Source organism: Trachypithecus francoisi, unplaced genomic scaffold, assembly GCF_009764315.1.
Source record: "Trachypithecus francoisi isolate TF-2019V2 unplaced genomic scaffold, Tfra_2.0 Lachesis_group2, whole genome shotgun sequence".
Classification (NCBI taxonomy): Eukaryota; Metazoa; Chordata; class Mammalia; order Primates; family Cercopithecidae; genus Trachypithecus; species Trachypithecus francoisi.
In genome coordinates, this window is record NW_022681465.1 from 159669879 (window position 1) to 159694301 (window position 24423).

The 24423-nt window shown below is 41.1% G+C and overlaps 1 protein-coding gene and 1 long non-coding RNA gene across 5 annotated transcripts in view; one reads left to right on the forward strand and one right to left on the reverse strand.

Moving 5' to 3' along the window:
* Positions 1-9520: 9520 nt before the first annotated feature.
* RAD50 (RAD50 double strand break repair protein) overlaps positions 9521-24423 on the reverse strand; it is an 83857-nt gene continuing 68954 nt past the window's right edge. For 2 of the 4 annotated variants that reach the window (XM_033181285.1, XM_033181286.1), the window contains 4 exons: positions 15089-15174; positions 14081-14223; positions 11506-11639; positions 9871-10168 (listed from right to left, as the gene is read on the reverse strand). In XM_033181285.1, coding sequence (XP_033037176.1) covers positions 9982-10168; positions 11506-11639; positions 14081-14223; positions 15089-15174 — 550 coding nt within the window. In that variant the 3' untranslated portion in view covers positions 9871-9981. Of the gene's footprint in view, positions 10169-11505; positions 11640-14080; positions 14224-15088; positions 15175-16818; positions 16953-24423 lie in introns of those variants that run through there. The other 2 variants (XM_033181284.1, XR_004430071.1) reach the window with 2 other exon arrangements.
* On the forward strand, positions 10168-14256 carry LOC117065889. Its single transcript, XR_004430072.1, has 3 exons — positions 10168-10597; positions 10770-11040; positions 14039-14256. It is a non-coding gene; the product is annotated as an uncharacterized LOC117065889 (long non-coding RNA).

The window sequence follows — 24423 nt, forward strand, 5'->3', positions numbered from 1 at the left end:
AATGAACATGAACTCCCACTTCATAACCACTCAAACCATAGTAGCGCCAATCTTATCCTGTTGCCCAGGTTGGTCTTGAACTCCTGTGCTCAAGTGATCCTCTTATCTTGGCCTCCCAGTGTGCTGGAATTACAGGCATCAGCCACTGCACCGGCCTATTACTTAATCTAATACATTTCTGTGCCAAGCACCTGGGAGACAAATAATTACAAATAATTCCCATAACAATGATAAGTTCATACATTCATTAAGGAAATGTTTATTGAGTGCTCACTATGTAGGTGCTAAACAAAACAGCACAGTCCCTGTCCTCTAAGAGATACATTCTAGTGGGTGGAGATAATGAACAAATACATGATATATAGTATGTTAGACAGTGAAAAGTACAGTGGAGAGGGAAAAAAAGAGGGCAGGTAGAATGGAGTGAGTGCACTATTATATATGGGATGGTGGCGTAAGGCATCACTGAGAAGGTGTTATTTGAGCAGAGGCCTGAAGGATGAGAGGAAGTGGCCATGCAGATATTTGAGGGAAGAAATTTCCAAGCTGAAGATACAAGCAGGTGCAAAGGCCCTTTTCTTATTTTGTTTGTGCTGCTGTAACAGAATACCCAACACTGAGTAATTTATAAATAATAAAAATTTATTGCTTACAGTTCTGGAGGCTGGGAAATCCAAGATCAAGGCTCCAGCAGAATTAATGTTATATTTACAGAAAAGATACAAACATAGTGCAGAGAGTTGCCATATCCCCTCCCCTTACCCAGCTTCTCCCAATGGTAACACATTACATAATCATAGTGCAATGATCAAAAACAGAAAAATGAGCATGGATTTATTAAGTAAACTATGGATCCTATTCTAGTCTCACCAGTGTTTCCATTCACATCCTTTTTCAGTTTCAAGATCAACCCAGGATCTCAGAGTGCATTGAGTTAATTCTCTTTGGTCTCCTGTAGTCTGAATGGTTCCTCAGTCTTGTCTTTCATAACCCTTACATTTTCCAGGAATACTGATGAGTTATGCTGTCAAAAGCTCCTCAGTTTGGTCCCCCTGGTGTTTTCTCCTAATTGCACTGAGGTTCTACATTTTCACAGAGATGAAGTTGGGGCCTTCTAACCACATCAGGTCACAGGGTTCATGAGGTCCATGCCTTCTCATTGGTGATGTTGACCCTGACCACTTGGTTAGGATGGTTTCTGTCAGGTTCTTCCATGATAAAGTTACTATCTTTCCCTTTTTACTTAATATATTGGGAAAGATAGTTTGAGATTATATACATTTTTTCTCAGATTTGTGCCTACTAATAATAGCTTCATCAGTGACTCGTCTCTGAAATGATTTTGATTGTGGTATTTGCCTAGTGATGATTTTTCTTTTTCCCTCTTTCCTTCTATATTTATTACTTGTAATTCTGCTATAAAGAAGTGCTGTCCTTGTCCCTGATTTTTTTAAAGTAAGTACTTGTGTATAGCCATGTAAGTTCATGAATATTTATTTTACTCTGGTTATACTCCAATACTGTCTTTATTTTGTTTCTCAAATTGTTCTACCTCTGATCATTGGGAGTTACTTCAGGTTGGGTTCTGTGTTCTTTGAACAAACTCTACCTTTTTTTTTTTTTTTTTTAATAAATATTTTCTTAATTTCTGGCACCACAAAAAATTCTAGGGTCATTTTGTATTTTCCTTGCTTCAGCCCTGAAATCAACCACTTCTCCAAGGAGCCAGAGTTCTTTTTATTGAAGAGGGTGTTTTAAAATTCAAGATCTTAGAACTAGGTGTCCTCATTATTACTGGGGTGTCATCACATTGGGCCCTCTTTAAATAACTTTGTTACTTTCACTATAAGCTTTTCGTTATTTTCTTAGTGGTTACCCGGGGGATTACAAATGAACACCTTAATTTAGATGAATGTCAACTTAATTTCCATTTCAAAAGTTCCTATATAGTTCTGTTGCCTCTCTCTTTTGTAGCATTATTGTCATACAAATTATATTTTTATACATTATAAGCCCATCAACAGTGTTAAAATTCTTAATGCAGTTGCCTTTAAATCATATAGGAAAAGAGCTGCAACCGAAAATACTTTTTTTTTTTGAGATGGAGTTTTGCTCTTGTCACCCAGGCTGGAGTGCAGTGGTGTGATCTCAGCTCACTGCAACCTCTGCCTCCTGGGTTCAAGAGATTCTCCTGCCTCAGCCTCCTGAGTAGCTGGGATTACAGGCACCCACCATAACACCTGGTTAAGTTTTTGTATTTTTAGTAGAGACAGGGTTTCACCATGTTGGTCAGGCTGGTCTTGAACTCCTGACCTCAGGTGATCCGCCCACCTTGGCCTCTCAAAGGGTTGGGATTACAGGCATGAGCCACTGCTCTCAGCCCCCAAAATACATTTATGCTTTTATATTACCTATATATTTACCTTTACCAGTACTCTTTGAGTATTCATGTGCATTTGAGTCGTTTCATTTCATCCTAAAGGATTCATTCTCCTTTCATATTTCTTGTAGGGCAAGTCTGGTGAAGACAGGTTATCACAATGTTTATCTGGGAGTGTCTTTATTTCTTGTTTTTGAAGGACAGTTTTTCTGGATATAGAATTCTTGGTTGAGGCTGGGCACAGTAACCCACACCTTAATCCCAGGACTTTTGGAGACCAAGGTGGGAGGATTGCTTAGGACTAGGAGTTTAAGACCAGCCTGGGCAAGATAGGAAGATCCCCGTCTCTTAAAAAAAATTTATTTATTTATTTTTTATTTTGGTGGCACATGCTGGTAGTCTTATTTGAGAGGCTGAGGAGAATTGCTTGAGCCCAGGAGTTCGAAGCTACAGTGAGCTATGATTGCACCACTGCAAAAATAATTCTTGGTTGAAAGTCTTTTTCATTCAGCACTTTCAATATGTCATTTCACTGCTTTCAGGCCTGCACTGTTTCTTATGAGAAGTCAGTTCTTAGCTTTACTTGCTTCTTTCTTTTTTTTGAGGCGGAGTCTCGCTCTGTCGCCCGGACTGGAGTGCAGTGGCCGGATCTCAGCTCACTGCAAGCTCCGCCTCCTGGGTTTACGCCATTCTCCTGCCTCAGCCTCCCTAGTAGCTGGGACTACAGGCGCCTGCCACCTCGCCCGGCTAGTTTTTTTTGTATTTTTTTTTTTTTTAGTAGAGACGGGGTTTCACCATGTTAGCCAGGATGGTCTCGATCTCCTGACCTCATGATCCACCCGTCTCGGCCTCCCAAAGTGCTGGGATTACAGGCTTGAGCCACCGCGCCCGGCCTACTTGCTTCTTTCTTTTGAGATCTCTTTTTCAATAATTTGATCATGATGCATCTAAATGTGAATCCCTTTTACTTTACCCTACTTAGAGTTCGTTCAATTTCTTGGATACAAAGATTAATGTTTTCATAAAATTTGGGATGTTACGGGCTACTATTTCTTCAAATAGTCTTTCTGCTCCTTTCTCTTTCTCTTCTAGGATTCTCATTATGATTGGCATACTTGGTATTCTGGTACACTTGATAGTGTCTCAAAGAAGCTCTCTTCATTTTTCTTCATTCTTTCTTTCTATTCCTCAGACTGTACAATCTCAATTGACCTGTCTTTGGACTCACTTCTTTCTTCTGCCAGTTCAAATTTGCTGTTGACCCCCATCTAGTGAATTTTTATTTCCATTATTGTATTTCTCAATTCCAGAATTTCTATTTTTTTGTCTCCTTACTGATAGTCCTGATAATTTGGTGAAACATTAATTCTCATAATTTCCTTTAATTCTTTAGACTTTGTTTCTGTTAGGTCCTTGGACATATTTACAATAGCTGATACCTAGTCTTTGCCTAGTAAGTCTAACATCTGGGCTTCCTCATAGATTGTTTCTATTGACTGCTTTTTAAATTGCTGTGTATGGCATGGGTCGTATGTTCCTGTTCTTTGTGTGTCTTGTTTTAAATACTACATCAATTATTGAAGTCAGATTACCTCCTCTCCAGGGTTTGCACCTGTTACTATTCCTTATTGTTGCTGCTTTTGGTTGGTTCTGTGTCTTTCCTGGACTAATTCTGTAAATTCTGTATTCTTTGTTATGTTTGGTTCCTGAAGTCTCTCCTCAGCCTAGTGGGTAAGCTAATGATTGGACAGATTTTCTTTTTAATGTCTTGAACCAATAAATTTTCTAGCTTTTGTCAAGTGCGTGCATGTATATTTGTCCAGTCATGTCATTGATGTATCAGCAGGCAGTTTACAACTGCCTTTACCTTCATTTCTGGCATGAATTGAGTTTCAAGGTCGGCCAGAGATGAGAGCTTAGGACCGTCTCAGGACATGCATACATCCCTGCACATGCACATGGACTTCTAGATTCCCAGGAATATGCTTGAGCTTGTCAAAGCTCCCATGGACATCTTCCCATATTTTTCCTTTTAAGTTTCTTGGTCAGCCTTTTGTTAGCCCCACCTGATAACGCTGCCCCAGACAGCCACAGGGTTACCCAGTTGCCACTGATTATTCTGCAGGAAGGGCTGTTTTCAGAGTGAGCTCTGAAGTTAAATAAAGACAGGTCCTGAAAATGGAGCTTTTCAGTGAGTTGCCAAACAAGTCAAATAGAGGCAGTTCTCTAGTAGTGGAGATCTGGGGGACCTCCAAATTCATTCTGACTCCTCCAGTGGTTACTAGGTTGCTGGTTTTCACAGACACTAAGAGGGCTGTTGGTTTTCAAGGCTACCATGGAATAAGGAAGAGGGGCATGGGATTAGGGCAACTTAAAATGCCACTTTCTGCTCTGAGATTCAGCTGTTTTCCTTTAATAAACACGCCTCAGTTTGTTGCTAACCATTAAGTTACTTTCCAGAGTTCTGAAAAAGTTGATTTTGACATTTTTGCCAGTCTTGTTGCTTTCATGAAGGAGCAGATTTTGGGTGGCTTTTACTCCATCCTTATTGAAGTAGAAATCCTTTAGATATTAAAATTATAAATTTATACAGATCCTTTGGATTCAATCAACACCACAGGGTTCTTTTTACGGCCTCCCTTCCTGATATGCAAACACCGTTTTCCAACAGTGAGAAACTAAATTTGTATTATCTACAACACAGGTATGTATTTGTTTGACTTTAGTATATACATAAAAATTTCAGAATTGCTGACCCACACCCCTGTGAGAAACACATTTTCTTGAGTTACTTTTTAAAAAGATCGCTGGCTGCTGTGTTGAGAACCATGGGGAACAGGCCCTAAATCAGTGGGAGCAGTTAGGTGGTTACTCAGATTATTCAGGTTAGAGATGGCAGTGGCTTGGACCAGAGCAATGATGTGCAAACTCTACTGTGAATTTGAACGTGAGGGATGTAGGTTGTGTGCTGCTTATGAGAATCTAATGCCTGATGATCTGAGATGGAACAGTTTCATCCTAAAACCATCCCCCTCACCCCACCCATCCATGGAAAAATTGTCTTCAATGAAATCAGTCCTTGGGGCCAAAATGGTTGGGGACTGTTGGTTTAAATGGTGAGGCATGGTCAGATTCTGGATGTGTTTTGAAAATTGAACCCATAGTATTAAACTGATGAATTAGATAGGAGATATAAGATAAATCAAGGATAATGCCAATTTTTGCCTGAGCAATTGGAATAATGGAGTTGCCATCAACTGAAAGCCTGTGGAAGAGATTCAAGTTCTTGGAGAAAGATTGGTTTTGCTCATTTTAAGTTTTAGACATTTATTATTCAAGTGCAGATAGATGCCCAGTTATGCACAGGCAGCTGGATCTATCAGTCAAGCATTTAGGAGAGATGTGGACTGGAGACAAACATTTATGAGTTATCAGTGCACAGATGGTGGCTGTAGGAGTGGTCAGTGCCCTGCATATATCCTATGATCCTAGGAACTGCCAATGTGTTCCTGCCAACTTTCAGCTGCTGCTATCTGGTTTTTCTTGTCTTCTTAGACAGGGTCTCACTCTGCCACCCAGGTTGGAGTGCAGTGGCACAAATCACAGCTCACTGCAGTCTTGAACCCTCAGACTCCAGGGATCCTCCTATCAGCCGAGAAGCTGAGACTATAGCTGAGACTATAGGTGTGTACCACCATGCCTTGCTAATTTTGAAAAAATTCTGTGTAAAGATGGGGTGTCACCATGTTGCTCAGACTTTTTTTTTTTTTTTTTTTTTTTAACTGTGGAAAGCAGTTCTGCTAGTACACATGGTAAGCCGGTAACTAACACACGCTAGAATAGCCCTCACTCAGTAACCCTGGGAAGTTGTTATATAAATACTCCAGGTCTCTTGCCCCTTAGGTGGGATAATTCTGAGGTATATATTTTGCCAAACTCCCCAAAGTCTCCCTGTGGCACCAAACTCTAATTGCCCACTACCGTAGCTGGCTTAACAGTAAACTTTTCATTGGCTGCTTTCTCTTTCATACACAGTTTCCCCGATTTCCTACCGATTACTTTCACGTGAAGCATTGTTTTACGTTTTGCTTCCGGGAGAACCCAAACTAAGATGGTTTAAAGCTATGACATTGGACGGGATCACCAAATAAGTGAGCACAGAGAAGAAAAGAGGTGCAGACTCCGTGTGAGTATGAAACCCTGTGACACTGAGGGGCCAGGGAAATGAAGAGGAAACAGTGAAGGAAACGGGATGTGTAGGTGTTGCAAGGAGGTTGCAGGGAGGAAGGCAGAGCTGGATTCCAGTAGGGCTGGGGATTGTCAGGACAGTTTGAGGACAGTGCAGTGGAGGGTGACATAATGATGGGCCGTGGAATTTATGTTGAATAAGGAGAGAAGTACAGGCATGAGGGAAATGACCTGTGAAAAAGCCATAGAATCAACGGATTGAAATCTCAGTGGGGTCAAAGAATTGGGGGGGGTTGAGGACCACAGGAGAATTGTATACACCATGGGGTTACTGGAGAGTGAGATACTTAAAACGGAGATTTTGGAGGGGTGCAGTTATTGTTATTAAAAGGACTGGGCTCTAGAATGAGACTATAGAACTGAGTGTCTTCTCACTGGAGGAAAGAAAAAGGGGCTGAGGGAGGCTGAGGTGGGCGAATCACTTGAGGACAGACGTTCAAGACCAGCTTGGCCAACATGACAAAACCCCGTCTCTACTAAAAATACAAAAATTAGCCTGGTATGGTGGTGCATGCTTGTAATCCTAGCTACTCGGAAGGCTGAGGCAGGAGGATTGCTTGTATCAGGGAGGCAGAGGTTGTGGTGAGCTGAGATGGTGCCATTACACTCCAGCCTGGGTGACAGAGAAAGACTCCATCTCAAGAAATAAAAAAGGTTGAGAGGCCAGGGAGTTGTATTAGACCATCACTTGGATATTGAAATCAGCAATGATTATTAGTAATGGGGTGATACTGAACTAGGAACTAAACTCTTCAACAAATAAGAGGGAGTAACCAGGCTGGGAATAAAAGATAACTGCAACAAGACTGAAATGAAGATAGGTTTTTCTTGAACACTCACACAGTATTTAGTAGGTGGCAAGCAGTTCTAAGCAGTTTGTAAATGTCATTCAATCTTCATAACAACCCTACAAAACATGTACCATTTTACCCACTTTTACATATAAGGAAACAAACAAAACAGGACAAATAACTTGCTCAAGGTCCCCAGCTAGTGAGTGGTGTGCTAGGATTGGAGCCCAGGCAGTCTGGCTCATTCTAACCTCCATCCATACTGTGATGGCTATTCATTCCAATGTGGGGAAGGGGGGATATTTGGAGAATGATCTAGAAGCAGCAGTGAGAAGCCAGAAAGGCACCTATCTGAACGAAAGCAGCCACTCTCAAAAGTGCTGCCAAGGATGCCACATACTCAGGGGGAAACCAGATTTAAAACTGGGAAGTCTGTTTTAACTTGCAAACGATAATTTTGTTTCACTGCCTATATTGGTCTTGTATTGACTTTGTTATTCCTTGCTAACAACTAGCACTTTCAGAAACATGTTGATAGAAGGTAACTGGCTTTAATATTTACTGAGAAATGTTTTATTTTGCAATTAAGATGACTGTTTAATTTTGATTTAGCAACAGATAACATTAAGAAAATATTCTTTGCAAAACTGAGTTTGCTAAAGCTCTATGTTGAATTTTTTTTTTTGAGGTGGAGTCTCGCTGTCGCCCAGGCTGGAGTGCAGTGGCCGGATCTCAGCTCACTGCAAGCTCCGCCTCCCGGGTTTACGCCATTCTCCTGCCTCAGCCTCCGCAGTAGCTGGGACTACAGGCGCCCGCCACCTCGCCCGGCTAGATTTTTGTATTTTTTTAGTAGAGACGGGGTTTCACCGTGTTAGCCAGGGTGGTCTCGATCTCCTGACCTCGTGATCTGCCCGTCTCGGCCTCCCAAAGTGCTGGGATTACAGGCTTGAGCCACCGCGCCCGGCCTATATGTTGAATTTTATCAAATATAGCTGCTAGAATTTTTCAGAATTTCTTCCCCTTCAGTTTTATTATAGTGATGATTTATCAACAGATTTTTATTATAGTGATGATTTATCAACAGATTTTTCATTTTCTGAAATCTTGCATTCTTGGGATAAAAATATCTTGGTTATTATGGATGTTTACTATATGACTAGAATTGATGTGCTCTTAATCTTACTCGTGATTACATTTAGGAACCACCCCCCCTCTGCCCCCACCCTGCCCCCAGGACACTCTGTCTTAAGGTCCTTAGCTTTAATAACATCTGCAAAGTTTCCTTTGCCATATAAAGTAACAGTCACGGGTTCTAGAAATCAGAATCCTGGCTATCTTTGGGGGCCAACTATTTAACCTACCACAGATGCTTTAGGACTTTAGGGCTTAATTCTCTTCTGGCCCCAGCTGAGAAAAGCTGTCTAGGCAACATGCTCGTTATATCTACAGATGGCATAAAACCATGCCACGTGACTGAATGAAGACCTGGCTGACTCTGAATAACAGAACTCCACAAAGCGTAATTCAAAAGCGTGTGATGTGCTTGCATTCTGTGTGGAATGGAAGGATTCAAGATGTCAGCTGGCAATCCCAGGAAAAACTGTGATTAGACTTTTCTTAGAAATGGCATCTGAAGAGCATATGGCGAGGCCTGCTCTTCTAGCTCTGGTTGGACCCTACAGGGAGCAGGCCTTGACTTTGTGAGTGAGCCTGGCTTGCCTTCCACACGGCAATGCCCCTTGGAGAGGAATCAGGATTGATGATGAAGCCAGGATACTACACAGGATAGATGCAGAGGAGTGTTACAGGCTTCTTCACGATGGGCAGATCAGGCCTCAAGTGGTCAGAGCTTTCCAAAGGTGAGTGTGCAGAGTGGAGAATTTCCTCTCTGTAGAGAGAGCCCTGAGTCTGGATGACCATCTGGCAGGGATATGTAGGGGAAGGTGGTGGTGGGTACTGACTTAGATGATTACTTAAGGTTCACTGTCAAACTTTGAGACCCCACTCAACTACTTCAAATTTTAGTTGGGGAAACCAAGTCCCAGAGAGAGAGAGGTCACTTGGATTTATAAAGTTAAAAGCAGAGTCAAACATACATCTCACCACTTCTGGTCATCCTCAGATATTAATACTCAGTTTTTCAAACAACATGAAAGGAAATAAATTCAGAGGTAACATTTAACTATGATTAAAAAAATACCAAAACCATAAATTTTCAAGGCAGTAATTATCTCAACAAATGCATGCTTTGAGAAAGGAGCATGCATTTGCACTGGGGAGGAAGGCACAGAGTCGAGTCTCGGCTGTGCTGCTGAACCCTGAAGGCCTGTCAGAGGCTGCCTGGAATGGGATGAAGAGCAGGCAATCAGAAACAGGCAATCTGTCCAATTTTCAGTGAAACAAGTTTCATAATTTTAGAACCTCCCGACATCCGAAATCCTAGACACAATGTTCCTTTGAAAGAATATATTTTCTTACTAAGTTGATCTCAGAAATAAGCAGTTTCTTCTTATACACTTTCTGAGGACCTACATTTCTATGGCATTTAAATCTTGGGTATTTTTAATGAACATTAAATCCCAGGGAACTAACACTGCATTTCACAATCTCTGAGCACTGATCGATGTTCTTTTTAATCCTGTAGAATTTCTCCACATATTCAGAACGTCCTAAAAGCTCCACAAAATCTTCATCATGAGTGATTACCAGAAGCTGGAAGTTACGCTGCTGCGAGCGACTTTTTATTATCCTGAAACAATATATTTAGAACATATTATTAGTAAAGAGCATAACCCCTTCTTCGATTTGAAAAGTCACTGCAAACCTTGCCAGACACATGAACTTGTGCTGTGTGTGTCAGGGCCCCAGCTACCCTGCAGGAAGTGGAGGGGCGGCCCCGGACCTTCAGGCCAGCCAGGCAGGAGTCTCATCTCCTCTCCAGACAGTAGGGACACATGGCCTGACTCCTCACTTAGGTCTGGTTTAGGGACTCATAGGAATACAAGAACTAGTTTCTTCCAGAAGTTCTCACTAAAGCAGGTATAGTTATTTTATTGACTTTTCCTTAATATCCAAACTGTTCAACTATAGAAGGCTTATTCCTTTGCCTGGGATTTTCCTGACCTGTTACTACTTTTCTCTGGAAGAAAAATTTTAAAGTAATAAAGACAAACTGCAGGTAAGGGGAATAACACTGCTTTCTTAAGAGCTGGGTCTACTTAGAATTCTGCCACCACCAGTCACTAGATGCATCATTACTATGACACACAGGGATGTGAGTGGGTGTTCTGGGAACATTTTGCTGAGGTAACCAGCAATGTGACTGAAACCTGAAAGACTTTTTCTTTTAGCTAGCCACTTATCCCCTTCCTGGAGCTGGATGTACTTGAAGTTTCAAAAGCACCCGCCCTTACTTGCGATGGCTGCAGAAAGGTGGCCCTGTGCTGCTCAGCTCTCCTTCTGGCCCTCTCTGCCAGTAAGGGTCTGTCTGGAGCCAGGAGTGCCTGAAACACCTCCTTTGACCTCAGGGAAAGTGCCTTTTTCTCTGCCAGCATAGTCCTTATGCAAGAGCTGCTTGACAACCCTGGCGTCTGTACCCACCACAGGTGAATGTGGTAAAAGGTATGTGCAATTTTACCCTCACTGGATTTTACCTAATCTCGAATAAGCTTTTTGAGTAAGAGCTCTGTCATTCTTCACAGTTGTCTGACACATGTGGAAAGCTGGGGAGACAGTCCTAAACCCACTACCACTACCTACAGATGTCTTAGCAGGGCATGCTAATCGCTGTGCATGACATGTGGGTTCCTCTGGTAGGTTTACAGGAAAAGCAGACCAGGAACCCTCACAGTGACCCTCTCCCTGTGAACACAGCTGGGGAGCGGCAGGACGTGTCTAGGGCTGCTAGTCACCATCTAGCTCCTTTAGGAGGGATCTGAAGAATTACTATCAAAAGGTAAAGCCCAGGGCCTGGCACCAATTGGCTTCCCAAAGAAGTGGGGAACACAGCTAGAGAGCGTTTTCACCACAGAACTCTCTTGATCTTGAAAAACTATCACAACCTGTCCCCAAATGTGAGATACTTACTCAACCAGAGCATGTGCAAGAGATTCAATGTTTTCTCGGTCAAGATTTGTTGTTGGCTCATCCAAGGCAATGATGCCACAGTTGAGGCAGAACGTTTCAGCCAGGGCCAGGCGAATGATAAGTGAGGCTAATACCTGGAAAAAAGCCCCCATGTGAGAAGCCCAGCACAGACCTTCTCATCTCATGGCAGGCAAGCAGTCCTGACATGATCTTCTCAGCAGGGAAAAGTGGGAAACGTCACAAGTTCACTGTTAGGTAAAGCACTGCCTTCTGGGAGAGCCCACCACTGGGACCAGATTCTTATGTCCTCCAGAAGGAGAACCTGCATGATCTCAGCCCATCATTCACCACAAAACAAAATGCTCAGAGCAGTGCTGATGCCCTCACATAAAAAATTACATCAGCTACAACCAACTTGAAACCAAAGGCTAGAAACAGAGACAGTGCCATTTATCTGTAATTTTAATAAACCTGTAAGATTAGCAACCTTAAAAATTCTTGACCTGGCTATTTTCCTGATAATGGGATCTGTTAGAAAACTCTGACACATTTTCTAGAGCCTCTCACTTTTTCTCAGCTACCTTTAAATTTCCATATTCTTGTGTATAATTCTCAGAGTGAGAGAATAAAAAAGAAAATCCTAGGTCAAAGTATCAGGAGTATAGAAGTGTGGTTTCAGTTAAGCTTACCTGTAGAAAATCCAAGTAACTGGAACTGTTAGGCATTTTTACGGTTACTAGAAACCTAATACTAAAACCCTCAGACCCAACTGAAGCCATCTGAAGATACAAGACACACAGAATTGACAGAGTAGGGCTATTCTGGGAAGTATAAACTACTCTGTTGTGAGCTGTAAGTCCCCTTTCCCCCTCCATTTGTGGGTGGGTATGCACGGATCAGTGAGTTGGTGATTTGAGAATAGTTTACGTCTTGTCTTTGATGCCTAGGCAAGCCAGAAGACAGAGCCACAGCTTGGCCCTGTGAGGGACAGGCATTTCCTGTCTTTGAATCCAAACTGCTGTCAACTCTACCACCACCCACTCACATGCAGAGTCCCTGGCTGGCTTTGAGAGCCTCAGCAAAAGCAGTGTTAGGTAGGATGGAGGCCCACCTCCACTATTTGTTCTCTCCCCTCACACCAAGGGGGCAATTACTGCGAATTAATTTTCGTAACTCAGAATAGTAACAGAAAATCTTTTTCCTCAAGATATTTTTGAAAGTATTTTTAATCCAAAGAGACCATGTTTCACACTCTGTATTTTCTCATTTATAATTACCACTAAAAATCACCAAAGTAGGTAGGGATACTGATTACAGATCACAAGTTGGTCATTTTTGTAGACTGATTTAGATAGTAATCTGCAGATGCTTTAAATTGGTATCAGCTGTCTAGGCTGACAACATAATACATATCTGCATGGCATGTTCTTTCTTTCTTTTTTTTTTTTTTGGGATGGAGTTTTGCTCTTGTTGCCCAGGCTGGAGTGCAATGACACGATCTCGGCTCACTGCAACCTCCACCTCCTGGGTTCAAGCGATTCTCCTGCCTCAGCCTCCCGAGTAGCTGGGATTACAGGCACATGCTACCACGCCCAGCTAATTTTTGTATTTTTAATAGAGATGGAGTTTCACCATGTCAGTCAGGCTGGTCTCGAACTCCTGATCTCAGATGATCCGCCCTCCTCGGCCTTCCAAAGTGCTGGGATTACAGGCGTGAGCCACCATGCCCAGCTGCATGGCATGTTCTTTAAGCAAAAATTGCAAACTATGAAAATGGGTTAGATAATGTGAGCATCCATTTCTATGATTTCAGAATTTTATTAAAAAAAATCAAGGGCTTAGAGGTGTTCTCAAGTGTAATCTTCTGCCTTAATCTGAAAGCAGAAAGCTCAAGAATCTGTGACATCTTTGTTACAAACCTGTGCACACTGAAGCACCCAGCCTTGTTCCCCAAGGATGCCATATTCCTGACTCTTTAAACTTCATTCCTCTTCCTGATTTCCAATGCAGGCTGTCCTCACAGGGCCTCACCTGATGCCAGCTGGCCTGACCCAGCAGCTAAGTCTTGGAGTATGTAGTGGTGGGGACTCAGTCCTATGAGGAGCTACTTCCTTAGTGAGACTCCCTCCTATGTTCATTCTGGCTTAAGCTAGAATCTGGTTTGCAATACTATGATGTCACTGATTCTGAAACATCTTATGGTTATAATTGCATTTTTTCATTCCTGCTGGCACATAATATAGTGGTACATCTTAAAACTGATGACAGTGACCTTATTCTGATAAGGAGTGCCATGAAAACTCTTAACAGGTCTTCAGCTTCTTAGTCTACATTTAGCTTATGCTGCAAGAATGCTTCAGGCCCTTCTTTTAAGTCTACTTTACATAATGTTGCAGGAAATGATGGTTAGCTTCAGGAGAGTGTAGTAATAGTAGCTGAGCCTGATTCATATTATGTGGCAGCAAAGAGCTTCCCACCATTCAGGTGTAGCCTTGGTGCTTTCACTGCGCTGATGTTTGTTTCTCTCTTTCAGTTACTTGGGTGAGTTGGCTCCCCAGACTTTTGAGATACCTGCCTTTTGTCCAGCACTGCATCGTCCTCGCATATCCAAGGCTGTGTCTCCCTTCAGCATCACCACTCGGTAGTTATAATTCCGCCTTTTATCAGAAGCTGATACATTTTCATCGGCATCAGACCGTATTTCTATGTATTCAATATCTGACACAGAAAAAAGAATATTTTAGAGGAACCTATGCTCTGTAGCCTTTTGTCATTTACAAACATATCAAATAAGCCTAGGAACAACACACGAGGCTGACATTACCAGGGGGAAAAAAATGGCTGGTGTGGAACCTCTTTCTCTGGCTGGGAGGATTCAGGAGCCTGGTGGTTTGGCCAGAAGCAACCCAGATGCTTCAATTCCTCAGCCTCAACTCTGTCTTTCTTAGTTTCCATTAAGAGCGTCCTCCGGGCTAGGTGTGGTGGCTCATGCCTGTAAACCCAACACTTTGGGATGCCAAGGCGGGTGGATCACCTGACGGCAGGAGTTTGAGACCAGCCTGGCCAACATGGTGAAACCCCATCTCTACTAAAAAACACAAAAATTAGCCAGGCGTGGCAGCGCACACCTATAATTCCAGCTACTACTCGGGAGGCTGAGGTGGGAGAATCACCCGAAGCTGGGAGGTGGAGGTTGCAGTGAGCCAAGATTGCGCCACTGCACTCCAGCCTGGGTGACAAAGAAGAGCGAGACTCCATCTGAAAAAAAAAAGTTTCCTCCGGATGGTTTTTTTCTTATCGCATTTTGGTTTATCCCTATCTACACTATGACAGAACCTATTATGTCATCAGCTAAATATAATGCCTACTGCAGTCAAATATGTAAGTCTTGTTAGGCTGTAGAACAGAAAACTTTACATTTTCTTGCTACAAGATATTGCCAAGATAAGAATTCTTAGAAAATCTCAAAGACATGCTTAGAAAGGGGTCCAGGGAGGTAATGCTGGCATGATGAGAGGTCATAAGGGGAAGGGCTGTGGGGAGGGCTTTGGAAAGAGCGTTTGTGATAAACCATAGTACTCACCTTGTCCACGATAGGTACTTCGCCACAGGTCACGAATAATTTTATTGATTTCTTCCATTTTCATACTGTGAAATTTCATTATTGCTCTGGAAAAAGAAGCCATTGGTACTTTATATATATATAAAAGATATATAATTGTGTGTAATACTAAATACTAATACTAAAATACATAAAATATATAATGTATATAAAATATAAATAACTTCCTCAATATTTTCAATGGTAAAAGTGGAATATAGTAAGAGCTAGAAAAAATAAACAGCAGCAAAACTTTGCTGCTTGGCTAATACTGAAAATTGGTAGGCTTATTTCTAGTGCTCCAGGGTTACCCTTCTCCATATTCACTCTCTAGGATACAACAAATACTCCTTTAAGTAAATACTTAAATACTGTGAAAACTTCAGGAAACATAATTTTGTAGACTTTTTTCTTAGGCCGTGGTAACTTATTGGAGGGACTGCTTCCACTGATACTCACGGGTCACAGGAAGGCCTGCTGAATGAACGAGAGGGAGTTAAAGGGGAGGAGGTTTATGGCTGGCCAAGGGGCCGGCAGTCTATGGGGAAAATATGAGAACAGTCTATGGGGAAAATACGAGAATCGCTGGAACTGCCGCCTTGTCCCTCTTCTATCACTATTAAGGCTTACCAAAAGTCAGCTTCTTACGTTGCTTTTATTCCTCAGATCTTAGATTTTTACCAACGGGAAGCTCTGGTTCAGCGAGAATGATTTAGAAGCTTAAGCTGAACTGACATCAAAATTTTATTTTACCTTCCTATTCATAGATTCAGAAATCCTAATTCTAAATATTAACTTCCATCTTTATATTCCAAATCCTAACTCTAAGCACTAACTTCCACTTAGTCCAGACATGTCCCTGTCCCCAACTCTCTTTTAAGGTAGTAGTTTCTAAACACTAAAAAGAACAGAAATGTTTGTAAAAACAAAAGTAGCCTGTCAAAACCTAACATTGTTCCCACCACAGTCACCTTTCATCAAAAAGCCCTTAGGTTCTCTGGAAGCAGGTTTATGAACTAATAAATGTTGCACCAGTGGTAAAAAGGCAAACATTACTGCGATCACCATACAAAGGATGTGAGGCGACTTACTTCCATTTGCAGGCCTCTTATCTGATGCATACAAAAAAAGAAACTGAACATAATGCTACTGCCTCTGTAGAATCATTTCATGATCTTCTGGTTCACCAGCAAGAGAGAAAGAAATGACTCAACATAAATACATTTTAAATATCAGATGAAGGACTGTGAAGCAGTAGAAGACTGGAAAAAACCATATTCTGCTTGTTGATGAGAATGCAACAAGTCTCCATTTTCTACCTTATACATTTATCTCAGCCTAACATTTTATGCTCCTTTCAAAAGGAGACAAAACATCTAAGTATTTCCTAAAAACAAAACAAAACTGATGCAATGTTAGACCAATCATGTAAAGACTGCCTTTCCATAGCTTATATATTATGATCCTGATTTTTCAAATGACATTTAAAAAAGTTATCTTTACATGCAAGTTAAAAATCTTCAAAAACTAACATAAGCATTCGAATGTGGAGAACAAGCTCCAGACAGGGCAGGGGTGGCCAAGGCGCACACATGCAGTCTGCCTTGGCTCCCTTATACAACACAGGTGGTGCATTCTGTCCCATGGCCAGGTCTGCTGAGACACAGCACTGTGGGGAAAAAGCTCTAGTTCAGGGAGAGGTCTCAACCCACCAAAGAGTGTGTCGGATGGAGCTGATGGCTACCACTGTGGGATGGACCATTAACTCATCTTCATATCCTGTCTACTGTGGAATTTACAGCGGTACTGTGTAAGAGGAGTGGATGATGAAGGGTGCTACAGTAATCTACAGAAGGGAATAACAATGATAATAATGATTATTACTGATGACCATTTACCATATGCAAGACAAAACTATGCTAAATAATCAATGTCATTTAATCCTTACGACAATACTGGGAATCAGATACTGTTATCTCCATTTACCGTTAACAAAACTAAGATTCAGTGAAATCAGTAACTTGTTCAAGATCAGAGAAAAGTGGCTAGGATATTAATAGCCCTTGAATATGATAGTTAAAATTGAAGAGGGAGTCAAAATTCCATCTTTTAAAGCCACCAGACTCAGTTTTATGAGGAAATGTTATCAAATCTTCAGGATACACCTAGTTCCCAAGTATATAAAGCGTGACACAGCAAGGAGAAACATAAGGGGAAAAAAGTACAAGGCTATTTTGCTTATGAATATAAATATTCTAAATAAAACCAAATTTAGTAGTAAGGGTAGTAAAAAGAATACATCATGACCAAGTAGTGTTTACAACAAGAAAGAAACAGTAAAATTGAGGAAAATAATTCAATTATTGTAGTAACAGATGTCAAAAATAACATTTGATACACTATAACACTGAATTTTGATAAAATATCCTAAGTGAAAAATCGAAGAACGTTTTCTTAACTGGACAAAATGACTCCCTCAGATATCCACAGAAAGCATCAAATTTAATTTAAAATATATAGAAGTGTTCCTCCTAAAACTAAGAAGAGGAGAACAATGCCTCCTATTATGGCTGCTCTAAAATAATGTCCTGGAAATCCCTAACAATTTAGGGATTTCACAATTCAAATTCCTAACTAAAAAGAAATGAAAAAAAGAGAGAAAAGCCTATTATTGTTTTTGCAGGTGACAGAACCGTATGCTTAGAAAATCCAAGAAAATCAACTGAAAACTGATTCAGACTAATGAGGTAGCCAGAGATAAATATATAAAAATGAAGTTTTATTATCTAGAGCAAACACCAATAGGAAAGGCAATAGAAAAAAAAGGATCCTATTCACAGTGGTGATAAAAACCATAAAATGCCTAGGAATAAGTCTAACAAAAGGGTATAGGAGCTAGAGGAAAAAGCTGTAAAACTTTACCATAGGAGAAAAGAACATGATTGAGTAGGAGATGAGAATGGTAGATTTGATATTACAAAGATGTCCGTTCTCCTCAAATAATCCCTAAATTAAATGCAATCCAAACAGAAATCCCAACATGATTAAAAAATGCTTAATAGAATCCATAAGCTGACTCTAAAGTTCACATAGAAGAGATAATACAAAAGAAAAAAAATTTTTAAAGTTGGTGTACAAAGGAAAATCCAGAAACAAACCCAAATGCATATAGAACGTTAGTTTGTAACTGCAACAGTTCAAATCAACTGGAAAGGTTTCAATAGTGTTACAAAGGATAAAAAAATAACATTACTACCTGTTATCCAACCTCAAAATAAAATCCAAATGAATGAAAGGATTAAAAGCTAAAGTATTTGGGCAGCTGAGGTGGGAGGATCGCTTGAGCCTGGAGTTTGAGACCAGCCTAGGCAACATAGTGAGACCCCATCTCTACAAAAAAATTTAAAAATTAGCTGGGTGTGGTGGTGAGTGCCTGTAGTCCCAGATACTTGGGAAGCTGAGGTGAGAGGATCACCTGAGCCTGGGAAGTTGAAGCTATAGTAAGCTGTGATCATGCCACTGCACTCCAGCTTTGGTGACAGAGTAAGACCCTGTCTGAAAAAAACAAAACAAAAGCTAAGGTAAAATAAAACCATCAGAAGAAAACATTTTGATAATTTTAGGATTGGGAAGCCTTTCTAAATAAGGAACAACATAAATCAAAAGACTAAAGATCTGACTACCTAAAAAATTAAAAGTTACAAAAGATACCATAAAGAAAGCTGAGGTAGTTGGGCACAGTGGCTCATGCCTGTAATCCCAACACTTTAGGAGGCTGAGGCAGGCAGATCACTTGAGGTCAGGAGTTTGAGACCAGCCTGACCAACATGGTGAAACCCTGTCTCTACTAAAAATACAAAAATTAGCCAGGGGTAGTGGTGCATGCTTGTAGTCCCAGCTACTTGCGAGACCGAGGCAGGAGACGGAGGTTGAAGTAAGCTGAGATTGTGCCACTGCACTCCAGCCTGGGTGACAGAGCTAGACTCTGTCTCAAAAAAAAAAAAAAGTTGATGGACAAATGATAAACTGGGAATAGGTACCTGCAATGTATGTGAAAATAAATTAACATCTAGAATCTATTAAAATGTGACAAATCAAGAAAAAGACAACCTAGTAGAAAAACGGGCAAAGAGATATGAATAGGTAATTTCTGGAAAAGAAATACAAATAGACAACATATGAAAAGACATTTAACTTCACTAGTAAAAAGAGGGAAATGTAAATTAAAGTGCAAGCATTTTTTTTGTGCAGCCAATAAAAATGTCAGTAACAAAAGCCAGACATGGAAACGGGTACTTTCATATATTACCAGTGGAAATTTTATAAGTGTTTTTAGAAGGCAATTTGGCACTAACTAAAAAATATACATAACCTCTGAGCCAGTAACTCCATTTCTAGGAAGCTGTCTTTTTGATATATCTGCTCTAGTGTGCAAAGACACACTCTGCAGCATTATCTGTAGTAGCACATATTCAAAAGCTTTCTAATATGTTCAATAATGGAGTAGATATCATGCATTTTACAGAATATGCAGTCATTAAAAATACAAAGTACTTGAATATATGAATGTAAAAGATTACCACTATGTTAAATGGAAAAAAAAAAAAAAACTCAGAAAAATACCTACCTAATAATGCTCACAAAGAACAGAAAAGATTTATTTGGGTGTACTACGTGCAAAGCCATTGTGAGGGAAATGAAAATATGTCACCAACATAATAATTCTTAAGGGCTGAATCAAAGTTAGACATTGTCATGGAAATGAACCTAAGTCTACCTTGAAGTGTGTTCTGTGGTTTGCAGTTATGGAGTATGGGGAAGCCCAAGTATCTGTAATACAAGGCTGAATGGCTTTAGTTGCATAAGTGGTACAAAATATTATGAAGTACAAAAGTAGGAAAAAATCACATATATTTGGGAAGAACTTCATCAACGTAACATTCCAAGGATGGGAAATAGCACAGGAAAACATGGGACATATTAAGGGAACAAAATTGTTTGGTTAGAACACACTTGGTAGTAAGAATTGAAACGGGAAAGCCCAGGTATGGAAGTCTTTGCTAAAATTAGAAGGGAATAGGGACCACCAGCTTTAGGAAAATTAAGCTGACAGAAGTATAATGGGTGGAGATGGGGGTGGGAAGGATGGTAAGAGATAAGAGGTGGGAAAGCTACCATGGTAATAGGTGAGAGTTACTTAGGCTGAAGCCATGGAAAGAAAGCAGCTGTGGGCTGGGTTACTCACACCTGCAATCCCAGCATTTGGAAGGCTAAGGTGGGAGGACTGCTTGAGCCCAGGAAGTCGAGGCTGCAGTGAGCTGTGATCACAGCACTGCACTCCAGCCTGGGTGACAGAGTGAGATCCTGTACAAGAACCCTATAGGAGCTACTGAGTGACATATAGTGGCCCAATTAACACACTTTTGTCACTTGGACTTTACAGGCATTTAACATCAAATAACTTACAGAATGACCTTGAAAGTCCATGACTGTGTGCTGAGGCAAAGATTTGAATTTCATGGGCTGCAAACTTTTATGGTCAAGTAGTCATCTAGCTAGTGTATCAGCTCCACCACCTGCCTGGAATATGCACATCTCTCAGTTAAATGTATATACTAACTCATGCAAAGTAGTATGATTTCTTTGTGAAAACTGGTTCTCAAAAGAAAGAGGCCGGGTGAGGTGGCTCACACCTGTAATCCCAGTACTTTGGGAGGCCAGGGTGGGTAAATCACTTGAGGTCAGAAGTTAGAGACCACGCTGGCCAACATGGTAAAACTCCATCTCTACTAAAAATACAAAAATCAGCCAGGTGTGGTGGTGGGCACCTGTAATCCCAGCTATAAGGGAGGGTGAGGCAGGAGGATCGCTTGAACCTGGGAGGTGGAGATTACAGTGAGCCAAGATTGCATGACTGCACTCCAGCCTGGGTGATAGAGTGAGACCGTCTCAAAGAAAAAAAAAAAAAAAAAAAAAAAATTTGAGAAGCTCTAAGATCTCAGAAAATAATGATTTGTAAATTACTTTAGTCTGATATTTAAATACTCGTTAAGAGTCTGAAAGATTTCATTACAAATTTCAGTAATAATCGATTGCATTTTATGAGAAAAAATGATGGCTTTAATGGCATTTCTATTTCTGGTAATCCATGAAAGTCTTAACAAGCTTGCCCAGCCTGCCTTATTTTGTTGTTGTTCTGTTTTGTTCTAGGCTTTTAGCAGACTGAAGCCATGGTTTTTAGTTTTGTCTTTAGTGATAAGCAGAAAAGAGGGATGAGGAAGAGGCTTTATGGCACAACCAGAAACAGAAGCTAAGAACCCATGACTGGATTCTCTCCCTTGGACACCCCATAGACCAATATCTCACCTTCCAGGAGAGGACCCTTCCAGTTCTTGCTTCTTTAAACTTATTAACTTAATTTTCTTTAGCTAGACTCCCAAACATCAGCTTTTACAATTCAGCCTATGGTTCAACCACTATGGCAAGATAAACATTTGTTTAGGTGTGAAAAACCAGTGGCTATCTTTGGGTTTTGTAATCTACCCTCTTGAGGTTGCAGGAGCTACTATGAAACCTTACTGCATCCATGGTCATGATGGAGATGGTGACTATAAGGTGAGCCCTGAATAAAGCCCTCATCTGAAGCTCCCTTTGAATGCAGGGACCCAGGCTCTGAAGAGCCTCACAGAAAGCTGGCCACCTTGGATGCAAAATGGTAACGGTTACGTGTTTACAACGAGTCTTAAAAGAAGTATGACCTAATATGCAACCTTCCACATCTGAGGAAAAATGAGAGTAGAACATTTTGGGCATAGGGTAGAACACTATATCTTGAGTGATATATTCTAAAATCATTTAAATTGGTATATTGTATTAGTATGGGGTAATACATTCCAAATGATGGATAATTTCCCCCTTTTCATCTATGTGTCTCTCTGACCATTGCCAATGCTTATACTTACTGATGTTTTTAGATGATTACTAATAACAGATGGTAATCAGCTTTTCTTGAAAATGCACTGCTGATTTCCTGTGTTACCTTAAATAGACAGATGAACGCAATAATTACACTGACTGCATGCTTTATTCTAAGATGTGAAAGAATGAGGGAAATTTTGTACCTTACTTTCTTCTGGGTTAGAAGGCAAATTTGGGGCTCATGTATAAACCTTGAGAAGGCCACTGTTTGCAAGCATAAGCCCACAAAGACTCAATTTTGGGGAAATTTGTATCACTTCTTTTCTTTTTATTTAGAAGAATCCATCTGAGTACCAGGTAACAGAACTCAGTAAACAGCCTGGCTTTGTTCCTTAAGCAAGCCTAAATTGCTGGAAAGCACTCCTGTACCTCTCCACCCCTGCCTGGCTCGACCAAGCTCCCTCATAGGTCCTCACTCTCCTCAGCATGATGCCTCTGTGACTGAGGCACTTTTCTCTGCCGAAAAGCCCTTCCTCCTTATCCCAGGCCCAGGTCAAAAACAGACTACGGCGCACCTACCAAGGTCTCCATCAGAAAGACTGTCAGCAGTTTGGAGGAGGGACAGAGTATGATATTCCTGTTTTCCCAGAGCCTGACAAGAAAGTGGCAGAGCAGGGTTTGTTGAATTCTTTTTTATTTTTTCTCCTATAGCCCTAATCTTAGAAGTGAAGGGATTCTTATTCCTGCTGTCACTGATTCCCAGGGTTTGCAGGGATAGCTGGAGGGCTCCTATGTATGGTTTTCTATTCAGTGAATACATATGAAACCCCAGGTCTGCAGGTCAATGGGCTATAAGTAAGAGAAGAGCTGACTTTGTAGCAAAATACTTACAAGTAAAATTGAAAACAAAACCAACCTGCCTATTTAACTTGGTCCCTGGTCCACTCTAACCATTGCCCCATTTTTCTTGCTCCCCGTCACAGAAGAAGTTGTTATAAGAATTATCTATATTCGCTGTCTCCATTTTTTTTTTTTCTTTCCCAAGACAGAGTTTTGCTCTCGTTGTCCAGGCTGGAGTACAATGACACGATCTTGGCTCACTGCAACCTCCACCTCCCAGGTTCAGGCAATTCTCCTGCCTCAGCCTCCCGAGTAGCTGGGATTACAGGTGTGCCCCACCACGCCCAGCTAATCTTCGCATTTTTAGTAGAGAGGGAGTTTCACCATGTTGGTCAGGCTGGTCTCGAACTCCTGACCTCAGGTGATCCCGCCCTGGCCTCCCAAAGTGCTAGGATTACAGGTGTGAGCCACCATGCGTGGCTGCTGTCTCCATTTCTTACTACCCATTCTCTCCCCACCCAACTCGACCAGGCTTCAGTTCCAGCTGTGCCACTGACTGCTCCTCAGTCATTACAACTTCCATTTTGTCAAATTTAAGGGTCACTTCTTAGTCCTTATTTGACCCCAACTAGCATTAGATTCTAGATATATTTTCTTCCCTTGGTTTTCAAGATACCACATCTTTTAAAATTTTTTCCCACCTCAGCAGCTGCTTATTTACTGGATTTGCAAACATAACTAGTGGTGGGACCTTTCCCTTCTCTCTCTGTGCTCATTCCACATGTCATCTCATCTCATGAGTTAAATGCCATGGATATGCTGATGACTCCCCAGTGTACACCTTTCCTTTGAACTCTAGGCTCGAGGTTATATACCAACTGCCTGCTTGACATCTCTGCTTAGATGTCTACAAGCACTTCAAACTTAAACTGTACAAAACGGAACTACTGATTTTCTCTCCCCAGTCCCGCCCATTTTAAGGAATGGCAACCTGTTCCCCCAATATCCTGTTGTTCAAGTAAAAATATGTAGGAGCAACCTTTGGTTATTTTACTTTCCCTCCCTTACACTCAATTCAGAAGCAAGGCCTGTCAACTCTCGCTCCAGAACAAATTCCAAGTCTATCTTCTATCACTTCCCTCCATTTTCACTGCTACCACCTGATCTAGTCCACCACCATCTCTTGGTTACTACAAGTCTCCTCATCGGTCTCTTTGCTTTTACTCTTGCCCTTTACAATCCATTCTCCACACACAGCAGTCAGTGCAATTTCTTCCAACTAGAAATCAGATTATATTATTTCCTTCCTTTAAACCCTCTAGTGACTGCCCAATGCAGTTAGAATGAAATAAAACTGTTTACCACAGCTACAAGGCATGACATATCTGGGAATGGCCTATCTCTGATTATATTCCAGCCATGCTTGCCTTCTTCCTGGTCCTTAAAAAAACACTTTCTGTTCGCCCTGGTCTTGGCTGCTGCATTAACTATTCTCTCTACCTGGAACGCCTGCGCCCCAGTTTTTTGCATATCTTGCTCCCTTCTCATCAATCAGGTCC